Below are 19,985 nucleotides of genomic sequence, written 5' to 3'. Positions count from 1 at the left end.
AATATTATATTAATATAAATTATGAAAAAACTTTGATAGGATATAAAGGTTAATTGTGTAACTTAATAGAATATAATTAATAATTTTTTGGTGATGTTACATTTACAAATAAACAATAGATTACCATCACAATCAAGTATCAAGAATTCAACGAAATAATATAAATGATCCAACAAACAAATAAACGTATAACTCGACAAATCTACCGTAAAATTAGATTAACTGGAAATAAGATTTTGAAGGGTGTAAGTGTAATTGAACTCAGAATGGGAGAAGAAAAAAAAATATGAAAAGAAAAAAATTGGATGAGCTCTTAAGCAAAATGAATATTCTCTTGTTGCCGGCACTTGACCGTTAACAAAAACAAAATATAGAATCATCTAAAAGTTTTTCTTTTTTCTTTTTTGATTTTTTTGTTATAGTTGCTTCATGTAACTATGGGTGACTTCAATGTTCCAACCTTTTTCTTCTGTCTCCTCCGCCTTCTTTGACCTGGTCTCTCCTTAACTTCCATTTTCACTTAAACAGAAAAAAAAAAAAAAACCCAAATTTAATAAAAATCCCAAACCTTTAACCAACAAGGGAAAGGGGAAATCTGATTTTTTTTGGGGTTTTTTTTCCTGTCTGAATTTAGCAGATCCGCTTAAAATTTCTGCTAAATTTAGAGAGAGAGAGAGAGAGAGTTAGGGTTTGCGTTTGGGTTTGGATTTGGGTTTACTTTCAGGATGATGATATCGAGAGGCTTATTTGGGTGGTCACCACCACACATACAGCCGTTGACGCCGGTCTCGGAGGTTTCGGAGCCACCGGAATCTCCGTCGCCGTACTTGGATACGACTGCGGAAGCAGCTGCTGCTGCTGCGGCGGCGCAGGTGGAGGCGGAGGAAGAGATGGAGGAGGCGGAAGAGATTGAGCCGCCTCCTGCTGCCGTCCCGTTCTCCAGACTCTTCGCCTGTGCCGACCGGCTTGATTGGGCTCTCATGATCGTCGGATCGCTTGCTGCTGCTGCTCATGGGACCGCTCTCGTTGTTTACTTGCATTATTTTGCGAAGATTGTTCATGTTCTTGGAATTGGGCCGCCAGAACAAGGCCAAGGTGGAATGGAGGTGCCGTTTGAGAGGTTTAAAGAGGTTAGTGTTTTTCTGTTAAGGAAGTAAAAACCTTAAATTTTGGGATTTTAAAGGTTTAGTTTAGTTTCTTAGTTGGTAATTTAGATCAATGAAGTGAATTGCTAACGTTACGGTTATTGTAATTTTTTAGAACACTAATATTTGGATTTTATAGTTTTTAAGGAGTTCTTTTGAAGCTTAATTTCAAAATTTTGGCAGTTAGTTAATGCTTAAGTTTAGAGAGTTTAATTCTGAATTGAACTAATTCCATTGATTTCTTCTTCTTCTTCTTTTCTTTTTTTTTTTGTATGTTTGGATAATAGTTTGATTATTGGAAATGGGAAAGTACATAAAGTTGTGGTTTTTAGGTTTCTGGGGTTTGTAACTGGCAATAAGAAGATTTTTTGGGTGTAATTTTTTATGATTTTAGGATTAAAAGGTGAGAGTTAAGTAATAGCATTAACCTCTGCTCTGAGAGAATTTACTTGTTTTTATTTTAGGTGGCAATACAATGAAGTGAGCTGCTTTATTAGGTTTAGCTTTTCAGCTTGGTTTATTTAGTTATGAAATGGTATTGGTAGAGGATTGAGTTAACGATGTTAATGAACCCTAATTTGACATGTGGCTGAGGTCGGTATTTTCATATCAAGCATTAGGAGTTTGTGGCTGAGATATTGCTTTGAAGCAAAGTCTTAGGAAATTTTGGTTGTGTAAAAAAGCATGATATTTTGGAAATCTTTGTTATTTGAGATTAATGGATATTTCCTATATGGAATCTAAAATGTCATAGTAGGATGTTTCTGTTTTGATATCTTGGGTGGGTGGTACTTAACTAATGTCTTTTAACTACATTTGCTTCCCTCTAGGTTGGGGATAGGGTCTTTCTTTCACATTCTAGATGCAAGACATCATTAAAATTAAAGATGTGCATATTATTCCTAAGTGAAGGATGCAATTGTCTTAGGCTATTTAACAGACTTGCACATTGTTGGAAAGTAAAAGGAAGGAGGGGAATAAGGTGGGTAGTAAACCTACTTAAGAGTTCTAGTTGTCAAAAATTCAGGATGTTTTGTTACTAGTTAGGATCCTTACCTGGCCATTTGTCTTTATGTGGACAGGGGCTTTTTTTTTTGTCTTTGCTGCAAAAAGTTTTTCTTGAGCAGCTTCTTTTGTAAATTGTACAGGGGTTAACTCATCTTAAAGCTATCTTCTTATGCCAAGAGGAGTCTTCCATCAATCTAGGTGCTAGACTTGCTATGGCATCTAGCTGCGATCAATAAAATTCACTTTTCAGAAAAAAAAAGGAATTTTTAATGAGATGACTTAGTTAATTTTGAATCAAATAGCCACATTTTGGTTGTAGTACAAGTTAGATACTCAGAGCACGTCAAGTTAATTACCCACTCTCTCTCTTTCTCTCTCTCATTCACATCTCCTCATGCATGCGTGTAAAGTAAGATGTAAGTATTCTCTGCTTGTTAGTAAATACTATTTTGTATTTAATCATTACTATGAAGATATAGATACTCTTTATCTGCTGTGTTTTAACACTGGATTGCCTTTATTTTTAAAGGTGTTAATTTGTAATATAATGTGCAAATTATTTCGGGCTAAGCAAAAGCACTTTTGAGGCTTGAGTTTGTATCTAACATCATTTGTCTCCTTTTTGGTTGCTGTAAGCAAATATCATTTGTAGTTTCCTTGAGAAACTCTGTTTTTTCGTATTTGCATGTATAACCAACTGTTTCATTCTTATTTTACAGCTTGCTTCAACCATTGTTTATATTGCTGTGGGTGTTTTTGCTGCTGGCTGGATTGGTAAGTTGATTTATGTCAAAATCAGTTGTTGTTTCATTTCTGTTTTCTTCTGATTGATGCATCTTTTCTTGCATTTGTCACTGACTTGTTCTGTGTAATAGAGGTCTCATGCTGGATTCTGACGGGAGAGAGGCAGACTGCTGTCATCAGGTCAAGATATGTTCAAGTATTATTGAACCAAGATATGAGCTTTTTTGATACTTATGGGAATAATGGAGACATTGTGAGCCAAGTATTGAGTGATGTATTGCTCATCCAGTCTGCTCTTAGTGAAAAAGTACGTTGAGTCACATGTTGCTTCACATGTGGGTTTCTCTGATTTTCTAATAAATAACTTATTTTTTGGTGGGGTTTTCTTACAGATGTCTGCTCTAATCCTAATTTTTGTTTGATGATAGGTTGGGAATTACATTCATAACATGGCTACGTTTTTCAGTGGTCTAATTATTGGTTTTGTCAACTGTTGGGAAATTGCCCTCATAACTCTAGCCACTGGTCCATTCATTGTTGCTGCTGGAGGCATATCCAATATATTTCTTCATAGGCTTGCTGAGAACATTCAAGATGCTTATGCCGAGGCAGCTAGTATTGCTGAACAGGTTTTTCTCTTCTCCTTTTTCCAATCTTTTCTCCTCTCCTCACCCTTTCAACCACACTTATATTTGTTAATATTGATCACAAGTGATTTTATATCTGTGGTATTGGTTGATGAAAGGGATGTAAATTGGCTACTTGCTTAATGTTCTTTTAGAATGACTTGTCCAATGTTATATGTTGGTTTAAGAGTGCAGTTATTAACATTCACGCACACACACACACACACACAACTGTTAGAACCCAGCCTCTGCTTTCTGGATTAAAGAAGCTGCTCTGAAAGCTAGGGCAAACATACTCTAGATATTTTCTTACTCATCCATGTATGGTACATAATATGCCCTCCTGGTTTAGTAGTGTTGAATTTGTTGAATTGATGACACGAGTTCTTAGAAACAAAAGTGATGGTAAAGTTACCTGCCAATGCTTACTTAATGAAAATATGTAGGGAGCTTTAGATGCTTTTTATTAGGGGCCTGTTTGGCCAGGCTAGAGTTGTGGGAAAAAGTGCTGTCGAAGTGGAGCTTTCAAAAAAGTGTTGTCAAATTGAAATGATTTTAAATAACAAGAATATCTTTTGTTTATTTAAAATTTCTATTAAACTCGTTAATAAGCTTTTTGCTAGAGGTTCTTGTCAGAAGCTCCAACTTTGGAGCTTCAGCTTTTAGCCCTCAAAAGCTCATTCACACACACACACACACACAACTGTTAGAACCCAGCTTCTGCTTTCTGGAGTAAAGAAGCTGCTTTGAAAGCTAGGGCAAACACACGCTAGATATTTTCTTAATCATCCATGCATAGTACATAATATGCCTCTCCTGGTTCTATAGTGTCGAATTTGTTGAATTGATGACATGAGTTCTTAGTTGAACTTAGCTTTCTGCATTGAATCAGCCTTCTGTGTGGTGAAGCACAGCGTGGAAGTGATGCTAATATACATATAGTTCTCTTTTTTTGCAGGCAGTCTCTTACATTAGGACCTTATATGCATTTACAAATGAAACTTTGGCCAAATATTCTTATGCAACCTCATTACAAGCAACTTTGAGATATGGTATATTGATTAGCCTTGTGCAAGGGCTTGGGCTGGGATTTACTTATGGGCTTGCAATATGTTCTTGTGCCTTACAGCTTTGGGTTGGAAGGTTCCTGGTCACAAATGACAAAGCTGATGGTGGTGAAATCATAACAGCTCTATTTGCTGTCATTTTAAGTGGCCTGTAAGCATCACTTTGTCCCTTTCTTTCTGCTCTTTTTAATCTCTACTGTCTTATTGATCTTTTCTTTGTTTTGCAGTGGGCTGAACCAAGCAGCAACCAATTTTTATTCCTTTGACCAAGGACGAATTGCTGCTTATAGACTTTTTGAGATGATTAGCCGGTCATCCTCTGGTTCTAATCAGGAGGGAAACAATTTACCATCCGTTCAAGGAAATATCGAATTTCGGAATGTATATTTTAGTTATCTGTCTCGACCTGAAATCCCTATATTGAGTGGATTTTACCTCACTGTACCTGCTAAAAAGGCTGTGGCACTTGTTGGCAGAAATGGCTCTGGGAAAAGCAGTATTATCCCACTCATGGAGCGGTTTTATGATCCTACATTAGGTACTATGGTCATACAATTTTATGTATCAGAGTTCACTGATATGCTATTTACAGTTCTGAAATCATTGGTGATCTGTCAACCTTTCATTATTTAAATGATTTTATTTTTTGTGATGCAGGGGAAGTTCTTCTTGACGCAGAGAATATTAAAAACCTAAAGCTGGAGTGGCTGAGAAGCCAAATAGGACTTGTTACTCAGGAACCTGCCTTACTAAGTTTGAGCATAAAAGATAATATTGCTTATGGGCGACATGCTACATTTGATCAAATTGAAGAAGCAGCAAAAATAGCACATGCACATACATTTATTAGCTCACTTGAGAGAGGATATGAGACACAGGTGAAATATGGAAACATGAGATATTAGTTTTGCCTTTATCATCTTGATTATTTCTCTCTTGTGGCCATTTTTTGTTGAAATCAATTACTGTGAATTTCAGGTGGGGAGGGCTGGCTTAGCATTGACAGAAGAACAGAAAATCAAACTTTCTATTGCTAGAGCAGTACTTTTGAACCCAACAATCCTTCTGCTTGATGAGGTTACCGGTGGACTTGATTTTGAAGCTGAAAGATCTGTTCAGGAAGCTCTAGATCTCCTCATGTTGGGACGCTCAACTATAATAATAGCTCGACGGCTTAGTCTCATAAGAAATGCTGATTATATAGCTGTGATGGAGGAGGGTCAGCTGGTTGAAATGGGTACACATGATGAGTTGCTAGCCCTTGATGGCTTGTATGCAGAGCTGCTTAAATGTGAAGAGGCCGCAAAACTTCCTAGGAGGTAATTAGAGCTATAGATGCTTTTACTAAGGCTGGAATACTATATTTGAAAGTCTGTTTCTTGCCAGTGGTATTTCTTCGTTTAGATTGGAAAAAAAAAAAAAGCTCCTTTATTTTTAAATTCTGAATTCTGGTTTATGGTTGTTTATTTTCTTTCAGGATGCCAGTTAGGAACTACAAGGAGACTTCGACTTTCCAAATTGAAAAGGATTCTTCATCAGTTCACAGCTTCCAAGAATCTTCATCTCCAAAGTTGATCAAATCACCATCTCTCCAAAGAGTTCCTGGTGTATTTCGGCCCCAAGATGGTGCTTTTAACTCACAAGAATCACCTAAAGCTCATAGTCCGCCACCAGAGAAAATGCTGGAAAATGGTTTGGCTGCGGATGCTGGTGATAAGGAACCATCAATTAGGAGGCAGGATAGTTTTGAAATGAGACTACCAGAGTTGCCCAAACTTGATGTTCTATCTACCCAACGGCAGAAATCAAACGGTTCAGACCCAGAATCCCCCGTATCACCCCTTCTGACTTCTGATCCTAAAAATGAACGTTCCCATTCTCAGACTTTTAGTCGGCCTCACAGTCACTCTGATGACATCCCAGTGAAAGTTAAGGAAGCAAAGGATGCGCATCATAGGGAAGCTCCATCTTTTTGGAGGTTGGCACAGCTTAGTTTTGCAGAGTGGCTCTATGCTGTGTTGGGAAGCATTGGTGCTGCAATCTTTGGCTCTTTCAATCCACTTCTTGCTTATGTTATTGCTTTAATTGTAACGGCTTATTATAGGCATGAGGAACGCAATCACTTACGAGATGAAGTAGACAAGTGGTGTTTGATAATTGCCTGTATGGGTATAGTGACTGTTGTTGCCAACTTTTTGCAACACTTCTACTTTGGCATCATGGGGGAAAAGATGACTGAACGGGTTCGCAGAATGATGTTTTCAGGTATCTGAATCTTCAAATTAATATTGCAAATTTACTTGAATGATGAATTGCATGCATATGCTGAACTCTGTTTTGACTATCTTGTTACAGCAATGCTGCGCAATGAAGTTGGATGGTTTGATGAAGAAGAGAATACTGCTGACACCTTGTCCATGCGATTGGCAAATGATGCTACATTTGTACGGGCTGCTTTTAGCAACCGCCTTTCAATATTTATACAGGATAGTGCTGCTGTTATTGTTGCAATACTAATTGGGATGTTGCTACACTGGCGGTTGGCACTTGTGGCATTCGCAACTCTGCCAGTTCTAACTGTCTCTGCTATTGCGCAGGTTTGCATATCCCTACTTGTTTTTTGATGATAAATTTGGTCTATCTATTTGGTGTTCTTTTCAACATTGGAAGCATGGAGTTTCTGGAAAGTTCTGCTTTCTAGATAATTATTCTCAATTCCATGTATCGTCTATGCTTCTTTTTCTTTTCTATATTTTTGCTTGCTTATTGAATTTGGTTGGAAGATTGTCCTCGTCTAAATTTCTAAATAGTTGCCGACTTAAATGTTGCAGAAACTATGGCTTGCTGGATTTTCTAGGGGAATCCAAGAGATGCATAGGAAGGCATCATTGGTCCTTGAGGATGCGGTGAGAAACATTTACACTGTAGTAGCATTTTGTGCTGGTACTAAGGTCATGGAGCTCTACTGTCTGCAGCTGAAGAAAATATTGAAACAGAGTTTCTTTCATGGAATGGCAATAGGGTTTGCATTTGGCTTTTCACAGTTTCTTCTTTTTGCCTGCAATGCTCTTCTACTTTGGTGCACTGCACTTTCTGTCAAAAAGGGCTATATGGATCTGCCTACAGCTGTCAAGGAGTACATGGTTTTCTCTTTTGCAACTTTTGCACTGGTGGAGCCATTTGGATTGGCTCCATACATACTTAAAAGGCGGAAATCACTCACTTCAGTGTTTGAAATTATTGACCGAGTCCCTAAAATTGAGCCAGATGATAACTCAGCATTGAAGCCACCTAATGTCTATGGAAGCATTGAGTTGAAAAATGTTGATTTCTGCTATCCTACTCGCCCAGAAATGTTGGTGTTGAGCAATTTTAGTCTTAAAGTCAATGGGGGACAAACTGTAGCTGTTGTTGGAGTTTCAGGATCTGGGAAGAGTACCATAATATCTCTGATTGAGAGATTCTATGATCCAGTTGCAGGTCAGGTTCTACTTGATGGGAGGGATTTGAAACTTTACAATTTGAGGTGGTTGAGGAACCACTTAGGTCTTGTTCAACAGGAACCCATTATTTTCTCAACAACTATCAGGGAAAACATTATATATGCAAGGCACAATGCTAGAGAAGCTGAGATCAAAGAGGCTGCAAGAATAGCTAATGCTCACCATTTTATTAGCAGCTTGCCCCATGGTTATGACACGCATGTAGGTATGAGGGGTGTGGATTTGACCCCGGGACAGAAACAAAGAATTGCTATTGCTCGAGTGGTGCTGAAGAATGCTCCCATCTTGTTATTGGATGAAGCTAGCTCGTCCATTGAATCTGAGTCAAGTCGAGTGGTGCAGGAGGCACTTGATACACTGATAATGGGGAACAAAACAACCATTTTGATAGCCCATAGAGCTGCAATGATGAGGCATGTTGACAACATTGTAGTACTTAATGGTGGTCGAATAGTTGAGGAAGGGACACATGATTCTTTGGTAGCGAAAAATGGCTTGTATGTTCGTTTAATGCAACCTCATTTCGGGAAGGGTTTGCGTCAGCACCGGCTGGTTTAGGTTGGGTATGCGATTGATTGTGACTTACATTGGTTCGTCTGTATAGTACTCATTTCACTCATTTGAATTGCTGGAACTAACACCAACCTGCAGGCTTTGCTGGATCTCTTGGTTGAAAAATCCAGAATCTGAAAAGGATAAATGGGGATGATGCAGCTTGTAATGATGTTCTCTATGGGTGGGTGAACCAAAGAGCATGTGAGAACAATCGAGGGTTGTACAATGTCTACTCTGGTGAGTAGTAGGCATAGCAGCGGCTGTAGTTACATTGTTTAAAAGTAGTGCTTAGAATTAGGGGTTTTTGGAGTTTGGGTGGCTGTTGAGGGATAGATCCATATTCTTTATGGGGGCAAGCAGCATTAGATTGGGGTTGTGCTTTGTCTCCATGGTGTATTGATTTTGTTTATTAATCAGAGAAGGGTTGATAATTTTAGTCCTATTGAGGTGTGTTTCTGGGATTTTCCTGTTTCAGATTTTGCCCCCGATTTCTATGAATTTCTGCAACTCCTGTCACCAGAGCTTGGATGATGTATGTGTTTGGCTGTAAAATTTTCAACTTTTGAATACTGAAAGAAAGTTTAGAAGAGGAAAAACTGTTGTAATCTCTGTAAATAAAGATGCGGTTAATTTAAAAATTTTCTACTTTGCCATTATTTTTGCTTCTTGAGGCTTTTTGAGGTAAACCTCTTTCCATATTTTATGCCCTGCAAAGCTTTTGATGCTCAGATAAAGAGTAGTTACTCCTGGTAAATTGATTGATGGTTTGAAACATACAAGAAATTGTGATTGTTTAGCACTCCTGGAAGCCTCTTTAACAAAATCAAGAAATGGATGGTAGCAATAGGGGAAGTAAACTATGAGAGATTCTCATTGTCTCCAGGTATGTACAGGGAAGCAGAAGATAATCGTCTCTTTTTGAGGATTTGCCCAGCTCTGAGACACTTGCAGTTTCAGATGTCAAGCACCTTGAAAGAGTCGGCCACCACTTTCAGCTTGTTCCGGACCCTTCTCCACCTTCTCTCAAGTGCTCCAACAACCAGTGTGTAATATCTCCCTGTAAAGAAATGCAAGTCAATAGCCTAAAAAACACTACTAAATCTCTCACCTGGTTGTACTTCACATCTTCAACATCCAAGTAAAGATATCAAATGAAAGAAAACCTTGTTGTCAACTGCTTATGTCTTGTCTATGGCTAAGCTATTGTTCAAGGACTGGTTATGAGTAAACTAGTACGAAAAGGGTGAATGCTTCACCATTTCCAATGGCTATTGTTGCAAAGGAAGCACTGGCATAGTTTGGAGAGGCGAGTGCGTATTCAAAGGTGTAATAGTTTTTCCCATCTGTAGTTCTCTGCATGTAGAAGGTTTGCCCCGAAAGGAATTTGTCAGACTAACAATTAAAGCTAAGGCTAGACTGTTATCTGATCAATAGAACTGACAGAGAATTGCATGTATTCTGGACAAACCTCTTGCATGTCAAGTATATTGACCATTTGATTTGGTGCAGCATAAACATGGTTCACCAAATTATAAACTACCTGTAAGCAAAGAAACCATGTAAATCTATTTTTCACTCAAAACATTAAGGGAAGCAAGAAAACTGCCATTTTTTACCTCTTCTATTGGCCCCAAATCATGGATATCTTTCTTATCAGTTGGTATGAATCTCACCCTAACATTTTGCAGTTGAAGAAATTTGTCCTTGAATGCAGAATCATGTCCCCTGAAGTCAAATTCCTAACAAGAAGCAACAAAACAGAAATTATGTAGGGAATCTACAGCCATAACCAAGGCTTCCAACTTGTTAGCATTCCCATTTAACTTACTCTCCAATCTGATGGGTAGTAATAGGAATACCCATCTAGAATGTCAACAAAAGCTTGATAGTTTTGTGGTATCTCTGCCAAAATGACCAAAACAAGGCATTGAGATAATTTGATAAATTTAAGGTCATAAAGTGCTTTATTGATATAACTATATGTTTATAATACCTTCAGCAAGAAGGGAAGTTGCAGGGAGTAAACTTACTGTTACAGCTCCAACTCCCAACAGCAACAGTCTTCTCTTACAATTGTCTAAAATTCAATTAGAAGTAAGAACATGACACAAAGACATCTGGAAAAAGAAGAAAAAGGGTATACGTTAAGTGTTTGTCATGAAAAATATCCCATGGGGTATCTTACTTTCTTCATTGGAAGTGGTCTCTTTGAGGCATGCGACAGAGTTATGCAAAGAGAGTGCAGTAGCTCGAGCTAACTCATTGGAGTGTGGCGCATTTGACTGGAAAGTGGAAACATGTTGGCTTTCAGAGAAACAGACATGGGAAAGCAAGCAACAAGCAGAAAGCAAAGCTTAACAGCAGATAGTGAGAGAGTAGTAACCTTGTTGGTTAAGGTCGCTGGAACCCAGTTCAATGAAACTGAAGACATTGCCATGTTTGAGTTTTGATGATTATGTGAAGCAGCAGCAGCCTCTCGTAAAGTTGGATATATTGGCTCCTATTGGATGGATAGTGGGGCCTCTGTTTTCCACTCCTTTCGGCTCTATCATACCTTTTCTTTGCAGCACGTGAGTGGCGCCTGCTTGGGTCGATAATTCAATAAAGTAATAAACTGTTTTTAATAAGTGATGATATGACTAACCATTTGGCCCTATTTATTTTGGGCTTGAAAATACTACTATTTTAGATCATGGGTTGTGGTTAAGAGGTTGAGCCAGCTTTTTCCATTAAGAAGGGCTAAACCAGGACTGTTCTATCATTACTAAATATTCTTGTTTTAGACCCTTTTCCATTCCTTGTGTAAATCAAGCTTCTTATTTACTTTATTTATTGCTTTTTCTTTATTCTCAGCGTCCTCTAACCTGATCTTTATTAGTAAACTTTTCCCATTGTATCACAATAATTTAAAGCTTGAATTGCACTTGTTTTTCTAGTTTCTGTGTCAATTTGAGATCCACACCGCCTGCACTTCACTTGTTAGCTTCATGGGAGTTTGTACATTTCATTCTCAAACCTCAGCTGTCAATTTTGTCAGCTACAACTTCCTGCAAATGAAACAGTGTTCATCTTAATCTTAACAAGGATTAAAAAAAGGGCTGAACTATGATCCAGCAGACTTCATGCGCATGCTGTTTAATTGATTATATAAATTAAAAATGTTGTTCATTCTCCTAGGCTCATAATTACCATTGCAAGGCAAAGATCTAGGTGCTAGCTAGATATCTTTTCACAGGTTTTTTTTTTCTTCCTTAATAACAGCACTCTTCGCGGTCCAATCTCCAATGATAACTTCAACAAGAGCAAGTGCATCAATGTATGCATCAAGAAAAGAAAGTCAAAAGTTTAGAATCCAAGGCAAGTTGAGGGAAGAGGGGTTTGGATCATGAGGCATGTGAACATGGGCAGACAACTTTGCTTATGCTTCACACAATCGAAGGTTTGGCTTAGCTATATATTTTTGAGCTCAAATCTGATGATGGTAATTAGAATTTTTTCCATGGTCCAAAGATCTTATTTTTGGTAAAGAAGGGTCAGATTATAGGGTAGTTGGTCAACAGGGAATCATCTGGTTTTGCTTTAGAGGAAGGACAGTTGTGTTTTAGTCAGGGTCCCCCTATGGCCTGCAAATTTTTTAATACCAGGCCCTCATGTTTCTTACCTTAAATGCCGCAAAATATTAAAAGAAGGAAGCAAAATCTCATAAAGCTTCAGTTAAGTCAGTTTCCCCACACTTCCCAAACCTTTTTTTCTTTTAAATATTTAATGCAATCTGTGAAGTCTTCACACAGTCACAGACCAAGTCTTGGAAACAGTGTAATCACCACCATAACTCTCATCCCCCAAGCCCCCAACTCATCTCTGTCTCTCTCTCTCAACTGCATTACCCAAAGCAACTAAAATTTCAGGTATGCTTCATCCCATTGAATCTGTTCTTCTCCAACTATGTTCTCATTAAGACATGCACGACAGAAGTTGACAAAATCAGGATAAGAATAGGTGCGTGTTACAATGTCTAGTACTTTAAATGTTCAAGACTTTTAAGTCAACGGCAAGTGAAGAAATGGAAGTATCAGTTGTGTTATTCTTAATCTTTTTTCCATTTGCTTTCTTTATTCAGTCAATGATCTGTGCTTCTTTTAGTCCTATAGATGTTTTCTTGATTGATTGTGGGGGAAGTAACCCGGTAGAACTTGACGATTCCCGGGTTTTTCATCCTGATAGTAGTACTCCTAATGTGGGATTGTCCCCTTCTTCAGACGTTGTTTCCGGGAATGAGATGAGCATTTCTGGTAACTCAGCTCTGTATAATTCTGCTAGAGTTTTCGAAAAATCTTCAGCCTATACAATTAGAACTAAGCAGATTGGCCACCACTGGCTGCGGCTACATTTTTTCCCACTTCAAGATACAAAATATAATTTGAAGTCTGCAGTTTTTTCGGTTGTATCTAATGGAATCACACTACTTCATCAGTTTTCTTATTGGAAATCCGGCCAAAACTCTCCTCTAGTGAAGGAATATGTAATTGAGGTTGGAGGTTCGAGTTCAAAAAAATTGGAACTGACATTTTCTCCAAGCAATGGCTCAATTGCATTTATCAATGGGATTGAGGTTGTGGCTGTACCCAACTTGTATTTCCCTTCCAGGGTCGTGCCCGTTCCATTAGGACCAGAAGTTGAGATCCCGAAACATGCAGCTTTGGAGACAGCTTACAGGATAAACATGGGAGGTCCTCTTCTAACTCCTAAGAATGATTCCATGTGGAGGATATGGGAGCCAGATCAACCTTATTTAGTAAATGCTGCTTCCGCCCTTGATGTTATGGTCAATCCTAATTTGATCAAGTACCCTGATGGAATACCAGCAGAAATTGCACCGAATTGGGTTTATGCCACTGCTCAAGAAATGGCTGAAGCAAATGTTACTGATCAGAGATTTAACATATCATGGACGTTTGAAGTAGAGGAAGGTTTCACTTATCTTATTAGGATGCATTTTTGTGACATTGTTAGTATAGCTCTTAACAGCCTAGTTTTCAATGTTTACATCAACAAGCAATCTGCTCTGTCCTCGTTTGATATTTCTAGTAAGACAATGGCATTATCAGCCGCTTACTATGTAGACTTCCTCACGAATGTTTCAATGGGATCAAATCAGATTCTGGTACAAATAGGTCCTCCTGATTTAAGAAATCTCCCAAGCAATGCAATTTTGAATGGTTTAGAGATCATGAAAATGAGCAATACTTGTGATAGCCTTGATGGAAATGTTTGTGTAAGTTCTGGGAACTCGAAGTTCCCCAGAAAAATATTGATTGTCCTAGCAATCTCTTCTGCAGCAGTTTTCGCAGTTTTAATGGTCATGGTAGCAACTTTCTTCCTGTACTTGCGCCAGCCAAAGAGGCCAAAACGTTGCCCCTCAACCTGGTTTCCATTCCTAGCAAATGTGGGAAATTCTGATTCCAAAGTTTCAATTTGCAGTCTTGCTTCAACAGCACAAACTCATGGTTTAGGTCGCGTCCTGTCTTTCTCAGAGATTCGTGAAGCAACAAAGAACTTCGATGAGAGCTTGGTCATTGGTGTAGGTGGATTTGGAAAGGTTTATAAGGGTATGCTAGAGAATGGGGTCATGGTTGCAGTAAAACGTGGAAATCCAGGATCCCGACAAGGACTAACTGAGTTCAGGACAGAAATTTTGATGCTCTCCAAGTTGAGGCACCGGCACCTGGTTTCTCTTATAGGTTACTGTGAAGAACAAAATGAGATGATCCTTGTTTATGAGTTCATGGCAGGTGGTCCTTTGCGGAAACACTTGTATGGCTCCAATCTTCCCCCACTTAGCTGGAAACAAAGGCTTGAAATTTGCATTGGAGCTGCAAAAGGCCTGCACTACCTTCACACAGGAGCAGCAGACAGTATCATCCACCGTGATGTGAAAACAACCAACATACTCCTTGATGAAAATTTCACAGCAAAAGTTGCAGATTTTGGGTTGTCAAAGCTAGGTCCTACTCTGGATCAAACTCATGTAAGTACTGCTGTGAAGGGAAGCTTCGGTTATCTTGATCCTGAGTACTTTCGTCGGCAGCAACTCACAGAGAAATCTGATGTGTATTCCTTTGGAGTGGTTCTCATGGAGATTTTATGTGCCAGGCCTGCTATAAACCCTGCTCTTCCAAGGGAACAGGTTAACATAGCAGAATGGGCTATGCACTGGCAAAAGAGAGGCCTGTTAGAAAGGATTATAGATCCCCATCTAGCAGGATTTATCAATCTCGACTCCCTGAGAAAATTTGGTGAAACAGCTGAGAAGTGCCTGGCAGAACATGGAACCGACAGGCCTACGATGGGGGATGTGTTATGGAATTTGGAATACGCTCTTCAACTACAAGAGGCTTCCATACAAAATGTTTCATCTGACAACAGTGCAAATCATATTCCAGAGATTCCTGGGTGGATCCCCCTAGTTGAATTCATCAGTGCTAATCGTTTTGACAGTATCAGTGATCAAGCTTCTGATGCAACAACAACCACGAGTGACGTCTTTTCACAGCTCATGGATCCAAAAGGAAGATAGTTTTTAACAGTTTTTTTCAAGCAAAGGGAATCACAAAGTTAGTAATTAGTTGAAAACTTTGAGTTATAGTACCATGAATTCCACTACTCCCCACGAGGTCCTCTAATACAAGTTGTAACAGAAATTTGCAATTCTCTATATCTGCTTTTGATCCCTGACACCAAATCAAAACAGTTATGACAAATTTTGCTTTCTGTTATAGACAGCCTCCCTTTCTCTCCCTCTTGTTGCCTACATACTTTTCTCTAATTTTGCTGCTATTTTGGCTTGGGTGGGATATTTTCCAAAGGAATTGGACTGCTTTCTCTGATGGAACACTGTAGAAAAAGCAGATGATACAATGCTTATTGGCCAGGGCTGAACCTCATACGTATCTGTAACTTCTAACCATACGTACACTTCAACAACAAATGAGCTACCGAAACTGTTGGGAAATTGCGGAATTGTCTCTAAAGAATTGCCCAAAATCTAACCCAATCAATAGGAATAAAGAAAGAAGAAAATCAAGCACATTCACAAGAACACAAGAATTTACGTGGTTCGATCTTTTGATGACCTACGTCCACGGGCACAACAACAGAGAAAAATCCACTAAGAGAAAAAATCAGGAGATTACAAGAACAGTCTCAAACTCATAACCCTTATCCCACTTACACCTAAATCACTCTCTCTAAATCTAGGTGATGATTATTCTTTAACCCATAGGGTCCTTTTATAATATCAAATACAATAACCTTATCCTAATATAATTAGGAATCTTATCCTAATAGAATTAGGAATTGTTATTCTAATCTAACTAGATTTAAAGACTATTTTTTAAGGTATACTAATTTAATTAGAATTAAACAATCCTAATTAAATCTACAATTCAAGACTATCCTAACAAATCTCCACCTTAGGCTTGAATTCACCAAGCTCCACCTTACGAACCAATCTCTGTCGACACCGCCACTGCCCCAAAGGGCCTCAAGCACTACGAACACCGATCAAGTCCAAGCAATGCTTGAACTTTATCCCAGAAACTAACTTAGTTAGCATATCTGCCGAATTTTCATCTGTAGCTATTTTCTTTACTACAATCTCACATTTAGAAATAATCTCTCGAACGAAATTACACTTGACTTGGATGTGTTTGGTTCTCTCATGAAACATCTAATTTTTAGTCAAATGTATAGCACTTTGACTATCACAAAACACAACTGTTTGTGTTTGTTCAAAACCAAGATCACTAACCAAGCCTTTAAGCCACAAAGCCTCCTTCACTGCCTCGGTCACAGCCATATATTCGGCTTCAGTTGTAGACAAAGCAACGGTTGATTGAAGAACTGCTTTCCAACTGATTGCAGATCCTGAGAGAGTGAACACATACCCCGTTTGAGATCTTCTACTATCTAGATCACCAGCAAAATCTGATTTGGAGAAGCCAACCACATTACGACTAATGTTTGCACCTCCTTCACACACTAAGCCAACTTCAATAGTAACTTTAGGTGTTTTCACAAGCTCCCATGTTTGATCCCAGTGTAGAGACTCAATCTTCTTAGAAGACTCGACATATATAATTTTCTCATGATAAAAGTAAGGCTCTTCAATCTCTACTTCCACAAATAAAACATAAGAATCAAAATCACCATCAATACAAGTAATGCTTCGTTGAGATACCAATTCTTGTACCTCTTGCAATTCTTTCTGGATTTCACTATCATCTCGCACTGTCACAAGAGCATTGATTTCAAGCTCCACCTGCTTGCCAACTTCTTGGTCTGATGTGTTTGCAATTCTAGACTTTATCCCACAAAGTAATGCAGACTTGTCAAAGGTAACATCCCGACTCACCATAAACTTGGGGAACTTACAATCAGTACACCACAACCAATAACCCTTCACCCCATATGCATAGCCTAGGAATATGCACTCTGTCGCCCTCAACTCAAGTTTACCATCACTCACATGAACATGAACAGGACAACCAAATACTCTCAATATAAAATAATCAGCAGGCTTACCAGACCAAACTTCCTTGGGAGTCTTAAATTCAATTGCAGTTGATGGAGACCGATTTACCAAGTAACAAGCCTTGTTGATAGCTTCTGTCCAAAATACTTTGGTTAGGCCAACATTTGAGAACACGTATTTTGCTCTCTCCAAAAGTGTTTTCTTCATCAATTCTACAATATCGTTTTGATATGGTGTTTTGTCGACAGTGCGATGTCTAACGATTTTCTCATTCTTGTAGAATAGACCAAACTCACCTTTGCAAAATTTCAAACCTTTGTTTGTTCGAAAGCTCTCGATCCTTTTCTTAGTCTGCTTCTCGATCAATACCTTCCAATGCAAAAAGGTGGTTAACACTTCACTCATAGCCTTTAGAAGATACGTCCACACCTTTCTTGAAAAATCATCAATAAAGATCCACATGTATAATGATCCACCTTTTGATACCACCGGAGAAGGATCCCACAAATCTAAATAGATGTAGTTTACTGTACCCCTGGTTTGATGAGTTTTAGTGCTAAATTTCACTCTACGTTGCTCACAGAAATCTAGCTTTCCACTCTTTTGACCACACAGCAAACTATGCTTACTTAGTTTTCTAATCCCTCTCTCGCTCATATGACCAAATCTCATATTCCATAAACGTGTTACATCATCTTCAGGATCATTAGATGAGACCACAGAAACAGTTTCAATGACCGTGTTTCCCACTAGACAATAAAGGTCACCGGATAACTTGCCCTTCATGATAGTTAAGGCTCCTTTAGATACATTCAAGACACCATCTTGGCCACTATATTTGTAGCCCTTCTTATCTAACAAACTCAAGGATATTAAATTCTTTTTCATGTCAGGGACATGTTTTACCTCAAGTGTTCTTACCATACCATCAAACATCTTGATTCTAATTGTGCCAATTCCAACAACTGAGAGAGAGAAATCATCTCCTAATTGTACAGTGCCCATATTAACAGATTGATAAGTTGTAAACCAATCACGCCTAGGACATATATGAAAGCAACAAGCCGAATCCAAGATCCATGTATCCATCAGGTTACAATTAGTAATTGCAAGAACATTATCAGTTTCCTCAAAAGTATCAAAGTCATCTCCAACCACGTTTGCAGTATTCTCAGACTTATTAAACTTTTCATCATCCTTGAATTTGATACAGTCTTGACGAAAATGCCCTTTCTGACCACAATTCCAGCAAGTTTTCCCTTTTGCTCTAGATTTACCTTTTCTGTCTAAGCCTTTCTCTTTACCTCTACCTCTATTTACAACCAAACCTTCTGCTTGATTTTCATTCCGAATACCACCAACTTTCTTCTTTAATTCCTTGGAATTTAAAGATGCCCTTACATCCTCGAAAGTGAGAGTGTCTCGGCCGTAAAGCATAGTATCCACGAAATTTTCATACGATGGAGGCAAAGAACATAAAAGAATTAGGGCTAGGTCCTCATCCTCAATTTTAACATCGATATTCTTTAAATCAAGAATAACTCTATTAAATTCATCAATGTGGGTATTAACGGACGTACCTTCACTCATCTTGAGAGTATACAATCGTTGCTTCATATAAAGCCGATTCGTCAGGGACTTGGTCATATAAATACTTTCGAGTTTAAACCACACTGCAGCAGCAGATTCTTCATCCGTGACTTCTCTTAGCACCTCATCAGACAAAGCAAGGAGAATAGCACTATGTGCTTTTTCCATAAGGTCATCTTTCTCACCATCAGATAAATTCGAGGGAAGATGCTCTTTTCCCTTCAGTGCCTTCAACAGTCCTTGTTGCACTAGCAATGCGCGCATCTTAACACGCCACAGGCTGAAATCGTTTCTTCCATTAAACTTTTCAATCTCATACTTGGTCGACGAAGTTGCCATAGCGAGATTCAGATTGATCCAAGACCTTGAAGCTCTGATACCAGTTTGTTGGGAAATTGCGGAATTGTCTCTAAAGAATTGCCCAAAATCTAACCCAATCAATAGAATAAAGAAAGAAATCAAGCACACCCACAAGAACACAAGACTTTACGTGGTTCGGTCTTTTGATGACCTACGTCCACGGGCACAACAACAGAGAAAAATTCGCTAAGAGAAAAATCAGGAGATTACAAGAACAGTCTCAAACTCATAACCCTTATCCCACGTACACCTAAACCACTCTCTCTAAATCTAGGTGATTATTATTCTTTAACCCATAGGGTCCTTTTATAGTATCAAATACAATAACTTTATCCTAATATAATTAGGAATCTTATCCTAATATAATTAGGAATTGTTATTGTAATCTAACTAGATTTAAAGACTATTTATAAGGTATACTAATTTAATTAGAATTAAACAATCCCAATTAATTAAATAACAATTCAAGACTATCCTAACAGAAACAAAAGCACAAACATTATAAATTGAAAACTCTAGTCAATTCAATTTGCAGGAATATCTGTTCTATTGCTTTAAAACTAGTGGTTCAGATCCAATTTCAGAACCCATTTAGGCCACACAGTGTTCGTCCAACCGGAGGGTGTAGCTTTCGCAGGCTCGTATCTATCAGGAATTTTGAGCAATGGAGAAGAGTCGAATCTTTAACAAATCACGAGAGGAAAATGACAACTTCTCTTAGAATTCTCTTGCAGGCTATTACCCCACGAGAAATCTCAACCTCCTAACTAAAGGACAATGATCATTGGGTGGGATCAGTCAAGAAGAAAATATAAAAAGGGAACAAGTTCAATTATTACAAATGATGTAAGTTG

At 38.4% G+C, this 19,985-nt stretch overlaps 3 protein-coding genes across 5 annotated transcripts; 2 read left to right on the top strand and 1 right to left on the bottom strand.

Moving 5' to 3' along the window:
* Positions 386-9,286, top strand: LOC18586192 (ABC transporter B family member 20). 2 transcript variants are annotated; one of them, XM_018129214.1, is made up of 11 exons: positions 386-1,130; positions 2,873-2,927; positions 3,029-3,204; positions 3,326-3,526; positions 4,482-4,741; positions 4,818-5,128; positions 5,248-5,468; positions 5,569-5,909; positions 6,068-6,855; positions 6,946-7,187; positions 7,422-9,286. In XM_018129214.1, exons 1-11 carry the CDS (start codon positions 726-728, stop codon positions 8,649-8,651), a joined length of 4,230 nt encoding a protein of 1,409 aa, XP_017984703.1. In that variant the 5' UTR covers positions 386-725; the 3' UTR covers positions 8,652-9,286. The 2 variants fall into 2 exon arrangements, with proteins under 2 accessions (XP_017984703.1, XP_017984704.1); XM_018129215.1 differs by lacking the exons at positions 386-1,130; positions 2,873-2,927 and having other exon boundaries at positions 3,078-3,232.
* On the bottom strand, positions 9,381-11,140 carry LOC18586193 (photosynthetic NDH subunit of lumenal location 1, chloroplastic). Of its 2 annotated transcripts, none has more exons than XM_007009430.2 (8): positions 11,032-11,140; positions 10,834-10,930; positions 10,642-10,725; positions 10,477-10,550; positions 10,265-10,387; positions 10,117-10,188; positions 9,905-10,001; positions 9,381-9,705 (listed from the first exon to the last, which is right to left on the bottom strand). In XM_007009430.2, the coding sequence occupies exons 1-8, from the start codon at positions 11,083-11,085 to the stop codon at positions 9,602-9,604; spliced, it is 705 nt and encodes a 234-aa protein (XP_007009492.2). In that variant the 5' UTR covers positions 11,086-11,140; the 3' UTR covers positions 9,381-9,601. The 2 variants fall into 2 exon arrangements, 1 of the variants encoding a protein (XP_007009492.2); XR_001929840.1 differs by having other exon boundaries at positions 9,493-9,705; positions 9,812-10,001.
* LOC18586191 (receptor-like protein kinase THESEUS 1) lies at positions 12,209-15,445 on the top strand. The gene has a single exon (XM_018129216.1). The coding sequence runs from the start codon at positions 12,676-12,678 to the stop codon at positions 15,223-15,225; it is 2,550 nt and encodes an 849-aa protein (XP_017984705.1). The 5' UTR covers positions 12,209-12,675; the 3' UTR covers positions 15,226-15,445.

This window comes from Theobroma cacao, chromosome 10 (assembly GCF_000208745.1).
Source record: "Theobroma cacao cultivar B97-61/B2 chromosome 10, Criollo_cocoa_genome_V2, whole genome shotgun sequence".
Classification (NCBI taxonomy): Eukaryota; Viridiplantae; Streptophyta; class Magnoliopsida; order Malvales; family Malvaceae; genus Theobroma; species Theobroma cacao.
The sequence above is the reverse complement of the archived record's forward strand: the minus strand, read 5'-3'. Positions and strand labels throughout refer to the sequence as shown.

Bases quoted from the DNA above. Each gene is read 5' to 3' on its own strand.
- LOC18586192 (XM_018129214.1), top strand. From the start codon at position 726: ATGATGATATCGAGAGGCTTATTTGGGTGGTCACCACCACACATACAG. The intron at 3,205-3,325 runs GTACGTTGAGTC...GTTTGATGATAG, and splicing joins AGTCTGCTCTTAGTGAAAAA to GTTGGGAATTACATTCATAA. The intron at 7,188-7,421 runs GTTTGCATATCC...TAAATGTTGCAG, and splicing joins CTGTCTCTGCTATTGCGCAG to AAACTATGGCTTGCTGGATT.
- LOC18586193 (XM_007009430.2), bottom strand. From the start codon at position 11,085: ATGGCAATGTCTTCAGTTTCATTGAACTGGGTTCCAGCGACCTTAACC. The intron at 10,388-10,476 runs GTAAGTTAAATG...GCTTCTTGTTAG, and splicing joins ACTACCCATCAGATTGGAGA to GAATTTGACTTCAGGGGACA. The intron at 9,706-9,904 runs GTGAAGCATTCA...ATTTCTTTACAG, and splicing joins AACAATAGCCATTGGAAATG to GGAGATATTACACACTGGTT.
- LOC18586191 (XM_018129216.1), top strand. From the start codon at position 12,676: ATGTTCAAGACTTTTAAGTCAACGGCAAGTGAAGAAATGGAAGTATCA.